This window comes from Glycine soja, chromosome 2 (genome assembly GCF_004193775.1).
Source record: "Glycine soja cultivar W05 chromosome 2, ASM419377v2, whole genome shotgun sequence".
NCBI lineage: Eukaryota > Viridiplantae > Streptophyta > Magnoliopsida > Fabales > Fabaceae > Glycine > Glycine soja.
In genome coordinates, this window is record NC_041003.1 from 15222730 (window position 1) to 15230595 (window position 7866).

Consider the following 7866-nt stretch of genomic DNA (forward strand, 5'->3'; position numbering starts at 1 on the left):
TACATTACACTAAAATGCGCTAATTTTGCCTAAGGCTCCAAAATATCTGAAGACGACCCTGGCAAAGGTTTATAATGTTTTCCCATGATTGGTCATTTAGAACCATGAAAGGAGTATCATGGGAGCATATTCGATTATGAAGACTTGAACTTCTGGGGAGAAAGTGTGTATGGCCGCAGATATTCTTGTCCCCTCTTTATTTCCTTACTCATATTTGTTTCCCTTGGGCTCTCCTCGTGTTCAATTTTAACTTCCCTGTTTTTCTTGCATTAAATTCTTAATATATATATAGAGCAACTGCTTAAGAAGACATTGTGAGTATGATGTGCCAAAATCAGCACGGTATTCTAGCCCCTCTCTTCTTGCCTTAATCGGTTTCAGCATTTATAAACATAAGTACTTTAATATTGGAATAAGATTCCTTTATAGACAGCAATGTTATATGTCTCAAAACTAATCCTGGTACAGTATAATTGATATCTTATGTCACCCTTTGTCTGATCACCAATGTAGTAGGGTGAAAAAAGTCAAGGGGAACCGCGCAATCAATCGATTAATTAAGCTGTGTTGAGTTGACCTCTACTAATGAATGCGTGCGATTTTGTACTTAACTGCTCTTAAATGCTAGTCGTAAATTGGTAATGTTTGCAATTTGAGAAGCGAAATGGATATTTACATGTGTAGAACCACTTATATCTATATAAAAAATTAATGAAGAAGAAAACATTGAGATTAGGTTAATGTTGAGAAATTTGTAGTTTGCAAAAGTTCTTAATTAATTAAATTCAAACTATTATAATGGAGAAACATATCCTAATCACCATTGCGATATCAGTACGGGAGGCCAATCAATATGTAAGATTGTAATAGTACCAAGGGTTAGATGGACATCATATAAATGACCAGACACGAATAGTTAAAGGAGGATTATTATTTCCAATATATTTAAGGTCATATGCATGATTTTAGCATAAATTTGAAAATGAGTGAAAAATTATGTATAATTTACTTTTTCTTTTTAAGTGAGTGGTGCATTATATAGTGAAAAGAAAGTGAGGAATTATATACCCTTAATCAATGATACACAGATATTTAATATAACATTAATTTTTTAAAACCACATATATCTGGAATAATTTTTATAAAATGTCATATAATCTGGAAAGGAGGAAGTATAATTTTCTGTAAAGAACTTATATATTATTTTTAACACTATTTCCACGGTTTTGCCAAATTCACCATTAGGGTGAACGATTAATTATTCGCAGCAGTGCAGGATAGCATTTGTTTCATTCATTGCATCTGCCATAATGAACTGACTCGTCTATTTGTCATTAATTCTCGATCATGATACAAGGTGGTGCACGTCTTATGCTAGATTGCATAAGCTCCTGCACAGTATATAAGAGCCACACAGATACAACTTGGTCCTTTTGTGTGTGTGAATTCGTGACTTCGCAGGTGCAAGTGGACAACTTATAATCCATGATACCTCGTACACAATAGTGCAGTGTGTGGATGCATTCACACAGTGAATTTGCATGTGACTCTCCTCTCGGTTTGCTGATTCATTTTCACGTAGATTATTATGATGTTAGGGAAGTGATGTGTACAGTTAATTAGTGACCTTTAATGTTGCATGTCTGAGCCAAAATTTGCCCTACTTTGCACGTTTAGGGTGCAATGAATACCACCTCAACAGCCATAAACAACATATATGTTCAAGAGCATTTTTTTTTCTTGAATTTTTTAACGCTTATAATATACTCTTGCATTTTCCGTACAATTTTTGCCATTTGCTAAGTCCAGATTTGGCCAATGGAAAGCCTAGAAACTAGAAAGGCCAAGGACAAAGAAGGAAAAGTAACAGAATGTCTTTTCCTCTTATTAAAAATTTACACAACAATTCATTTCTTTTTATACGTAGAGATTAAACACATGTATCAAAAAATTTACAAATCAGATACACTTATCAAGCAAGTGAGCTAAACTTTTTGGTACTTAACAATCTAGTTTAAGCAAATCTTCAAATACTAACATGTCCTTAGTATATTAATTTTTTTTAATTAAAGGCCTTAGCATATTAACTAAGAAAATAAAATAAAATAATTACAGCAAAAAAAATATATTGTATTAAAGTTGTAAAATTTATTTAACTTATAGTAATTTCTTAGGTGATTAGAAGTATTTAATAAAGTGTATTCAATGTTCTTTAACTAATATTTATAGAATATGCATTAGCAATCCCTTTGAAGAATGGTATTTAAAAATAATGACTGATGGAAGAAGTCAAAGAAATTTAAAAATAACTCTGATCTTCATGATGATTAATGGAAGAATTGAATGAAAGTTGGAGAGAACTCTCTTCGCTTAGAAGACATGGAGATGAAGATTTTCCAAAGATTTTACTTTTTATATTTCCTTTTATTTATGTACTTTAAAAATGGTTGTCCAATTCAAAAATACAATTAATATATCACTATTATTATTATTACTGTTTATGATAAATATATAAAAAAATTTAAAATAAGAGTATATTTTAAAAGATAATAATAATTTTTTAATTTTTTTAAAAGATAGATAATAAAAAATAAATAAATAAAAAGCAATTGAGGCACTATTTATCTATTTCATTGGTTCCTTTTGTTTGGTCGGTTGACTTTAAATACTACTATTATTATCTTTTATTCAAAGAAAAGCTCAATGGCTTCCCTCAGAATATCAGAGGGTTTCAGCAAACAGCAGAAACGCGTTCACTACCACTTCTTGTAACTAAGTGGAAACCAGCAGGACCTACCCAAATTTCAAATTTGAGAGTGGCTGCTATTTGAATCTTCAAAGGAAAGAAATGATATATAGTAACACCAAAATTTATTACCACAGTTATTAAGATCTGTCCACAGTCCACATGTTCATTTTTCCCTTCAATTTTCTGTCAGACTGTCAGCAAATTGGCATCTCTAATGGGAATTCAATTGAGTGAATAAAATTGCACTTTGCAAAAGAATGGAATAGGTAATGATCATAAGCTGAATGACCATACAATTATTTTTCAAACTTCTTTTGAATAACAGAACTGTTCAATAGATAACCTCAACTTCAAACTCCATGCAATGCAACCATAGCCTATATTTTTCTTTCCCGTGATGTTACCTTAATTTGTGAATACAAACTCATATAGGCTATGTTAAAAATGTACCTAGGTTGATTCGCTTGTCTGAACTACGAAGTTCCCACCCAAGAATTGTGTTCCCCTTCTTCCCACTTGGTCTACCTTTTCCTTTATTTTATTCCCTGCAATTTGATTTCAGGAGAGTCTCTAAGCTTCGAAATTTTTCAATGAACTAGTACAATATTTTGAGATCTGAATTCCAGTACAGAGTTTACCTTTCGACTGTTACTGTTGAAATATTGTTGTGGCCATTGATTTCAGTAGTTTTTCGTTTGTCATTATTGAAAAATTAGAGTGCTACTTCGGATGTATAATTTTAACCTAATCACCTCAATTAAGCATAGGAAGATGTTGTGATGGACTTTAGCAGAGTATTTTACCAAATATAAAAAAAATTCTAGCACAAATTATCAAGCAGGAATTTATCAATTTGATTTCAAATTGAATTTTTCTTGCAAACCTCTTACATCTTCGTTATGAGTTATTATCACAATTAAATCAAGGGATCTGATGGATACAATTTGAATCAAACGGTTACTGCTGTGTAATTATGCAATCAAGCTCAAAACTTCTTCATAACCTGTGGAATTAGTAAAATAAATGTGTGTAATTTTAGATGCAATTCCTTCTTCTTCTTCTTTTTTTATTTCTCTCTTATGAAAGTTGAAATTTGACTAACATGAGATGTAGTGCAAATCTTCATTGTTGGGTAATCAACGCTCCAACAGATAAAATTACTCACATCCACAAAAGATTATAAGAACACAATAAAAATTACACTCTAAGAAAATAATAATAAATGCAAAAATTTAACTAATTCGACACCTCTTACCTGTGTAGAAGAAATTATCTTAAGAAGTATTTTACTATCATGAAAATGATTACAAGATTGTAAATCACCCCAAATAGTGTATCACTTTATAAATCCGAATATCTCACTCAATGGTTATAAGAAATGATAACACTCTGACATAAAGATATTTTTCTCTCAATTAAGTGACTTTTTTTACAATCTCTTTTTTTTATTTATATTGAAGATTGTCACCAACTATAATAAATAAGTTTTCTTGAAAATTTTAAAAAAATAATCTCCAATGTATCCATTCAACTAAGGTTCATATAATAAAATACAATATTTTATTTTACATTTAAATTACCTAAACCTCAGTGATAAAAAAAATTAATTCCTAATATATACGTATCTTATCTTTTGGTTTGAAATTCTAGATTTATTAAGGTAACTAGTGATGCATAACTTCAATTTTTAAAAACACTAAAACACTAAGAACTAAGAACCCTAAATCCTAAACACTTAAAAAACCTATTAACCTACACCTAAGTTTTTTTTAAAACAAAAAAAGAAAAAGAAAAATCATTTCCTCAGTGTTGTTAGGAAAAATTACAAAGGAACATTCGAGTGGCCAACTATAAATAGAGGCCCACCCTTTACACTTCTCTTTCATGTCTATTCCTCACTTCTGGATCTCTTTCTTTTCCTAGGAACCCATCTTCAGTGTATGAGCCAAATCAATATTGTTCACTTTATCTAAGCCCCTCTGCTTTCCCCCACCCAAACCCAAAATTTTTCACTCACTCCACTTGTGTAAAACAGAACTCCTCTGTTTCTCCCCTGTTCCTTTGGACACTTCCATTGTGGATAACACAAAAAAAAATGTCTTACTCAAGTATCTGTCAAGGGTTGCAATCAAGTGTCGAACCCTGGCTCATGGAACCACGTGTGCTAAAACTCAAGCTGGCTCCACCAGGGTCCAATTCCAACACTTCCACACACTCTCCAGTGACTCCACCACCCAACAACACAAACAATGAACATGGAAACAAAAACCACTCTGAACAAGGTGGCTGCAACAACTGGAGTTTCCTTCAATCACTCTCCAACATTTCTCATTGCAAGGAGCCACAAACTGAGAATGTCTACGTCCACCCTTCTGTTAAGCGCTCCTCTTCAATGCTCAGTGCAAAGAGCTTGGAACTATGCACCGAAAGTTTAGGCTGCGAAACTGGTAGCAATGCCAGTGATAACTCTGATGACTTGTCTTTATTTTCACTTGAAAGTTGCCCTAGTTTAAGGAGCAACAACACTTCAGTAACTAACAAAAATTCTGAGTCTAGAAGATTGAACCGAGGAAGCAATTTTCCACCTCCTTTGACTTCAATGGGGGGGGTCAGAGTTAGGTCTCATCGTGAAGATGGTAAGCTTATCTTGGAAGCTGTAACTTCCTCTTCTCCCCAACCCTATTTTCAAGCCGAGCGCGGTGACGGAAGGCTTAGGCTTCGACTTTTCGAGAGTGTGGCCTCAGCTTATGAAGATGAAGCCTTGAACCAAGAAGAAGATGCTGATGTAGAAGAAGATTTGGAAGAGTACGTTGGAAATGCTGAGGATGAGATTGGTATGACAAAGTTAGTGAGGCCAAGCAGGTGCAAGGAAAGTGGGAAAAGAGTCATTTTTGGCGATGGATACTTTGAGCATCCCCCTCTTTCTCTTTGTCTCTGAGGAGAAATTATTAGATAGTCTGGAACGTTTCTATCGTAGTATTCAGAAACCTTTATATGGTATTTGATCAATCTTTACGTGACATGTAGCTAGCAATCTAGCATTAGCATCTGAGCATAACTTATTTTCCTACTGTTATCTTTTTTTTTTTTTTTTGGTGTTAGGATTTTCTGCTTTTATGAATGGAAGTTTGGTGCTTGAAATTTCTGAAGGGTAGTTATTATAGTTATTAGTTACATTGGATGTCGTTCGTCTGTTCTCTCTCCCTTGTTTCTGTTTTATTTTATTCATTATACCTTTTGTGTTTCTAGAATGCTCCGAGGGATAATTCCTTGAGAGGGGGAAAAACACTGATATTCGAACAGACAGAGAGATACACTCCCAAAAATAATAATAATGAAACAGAAGAGAGCAAAGTTTATCATGGTACAAAATTTACGAACTGAACTCTGGGACCCAAGCACCGATTTGATTAGATATTTTGTTATGGAACTTGTCGGAAATTCAAATTACATAAGTGAGGGAGCAATCCATTTGCTTATATCTTCCCATAATTATTGTAGGCACTTTGTTAAGATAAGTACTTAAGCTTACATAAAATATTTAGAAGAACTTTTGTAAATCTTTTCTTGAATTTACAACAATACTTATTATTTTAATAAACGCAGTATTTAAATTTATAATATAAATTCTGATATAATAAGAATATATTAATTGAATGCCTCATTAAGCTATTTATTCAAGGAAAATATTGAATTGCGTAAAAAATAAATATAAAAAGAGACGAATGTTTGCGATTGATCAGTGTCTTTTTACATTAATTTGTTAGTCGATCTTTGTTTAGTGTTAAATATACACGACCACACGATCATTTGTTGTTTTCTTAAAATTAACAGACAGGTACTCATTGCTAACATTTATGCAAACCAACTTTTGTAACAAATAGTAGTTCACTTTAATCATACTTTTGCCAAAAGGAGGACTACTATAAGTCCTCATAGTCTAATTAAGTCATATGCATGTCTTATGTTGAAAACCTTTGATGATTTTGGAGAAGCATGGAGAGAAGGAGTCACACCAAGAGCTATATATATACATGTCAGTTAAAGCAACATGGGTGGGTTAGGAATCTTGGTCATGGAAGGTTAGTTGGTTTGCAGTGAACTAGCTAGAGATCAAAATAATGCACGGCTTCTTAATCAGGTAACAAATCAAAGAGGCGTTTGAAAGTGATTTTTTTTTCTTTCTCGTGCAATGTACACTACTCTCCCTCAAGAAGACAAGAGCAATAGAAAACCTAAAAACAAGTTGTGGCGTACGGACTGTGTACTATTGCCTGGTAACTATCAAAAAGGACGGAGGGACCCCAAAAGAGTAACATGGACCGACTTCCTCACGTAGTATCATCCATGTGCTTGCCCAACCATTCCTCAGACACCATCGTGTTATGACTGTTACAACGAACCAAATGTAAATTTAAATATATTTGGTCCTACTCTCTTTCCCATGTTAGGTTATGTCCAGTTTTTACTTAGGGGGTTAAATGTTTCAGTGCCATCTAAGTGAAGAATTGTTCAAGCTTAAACTTTATACCCACTAACGAAAAATTATTTATTATTAGTTTTTATCAAGTAAAAGATGACATATATATATTGACAAAAAGATCTAGGATATATCAAAATTTGTTTTATGTCTCATTTGCGCGAGGCTGGATAAGTCCTAGTTAAATTTACAAGTATTTTGATTCAAATAAAGGATGAATAGACTTTTACTTTCTCTACATATATACATTTTTAATTGAGAAGAGTCAAATCCAAAATTTGTAGTGTTGTTAAAGAATGTGAAGTTTCACTAAGCTTTTAGTTAGAATATGTTTATAGTTTTTTGTTTGATGTTGATGGGCTTTTTTGTTGTGTGTGCATATATATAATCGATCTTAACTTAAAGAATACTTATAAATAAACTTATATTTACCTTACTTTATGTTTGATTTGATTTAATTTTTAAATAAAAGGTCATTCAAATTAAACATAAAAATATGTAATTCAATTTAGTTCAATTGGAATGTAATGTTAAATCTAAATCAAATTAAACTGATATTTTATAGTTTAGTTTGACATTTTTAAAATTAAGTTACTCCTATATCACTTTTAATTACTTTTTAATTTCACAACTAACA

General features: G+C 32.3%; 1 protein-coding gene across 1 annotated transcript; it reads left to right on the top strand.

Annotated features, from left to right (window-relative positions):
• Window positions 1-4639: 4639 nt before the first annotated feature.
• On the top strand, window positions 4640-5973 carry LOC114371189 (protein FANTASTIC FOUR 2-like). Its single transcript, XM_028328631.1, has one exon. It carries the CDS (start codon window positions 4845-4847, stop codon window positions 5685-5687), a length of 843 nt encoding a protein of 280 aa, XP_028184432.1. The 5' UTR covers window positions 4640-4844; the 3' UTR covers window positions 5688-5973.
• Window positions 5974-7866: the final 1893 nt, after the last annotated feature.

Bases quoted from the DNA above. Each gene is read 5' to 3' on its own strand.
- LOC114371189 (XM_028328631.1), top strand. From the start codon at position 4,845: ATGTCTTACTCAAGTATCTGTCAAGGGTTGCAATCAAGTGTCGAACCC.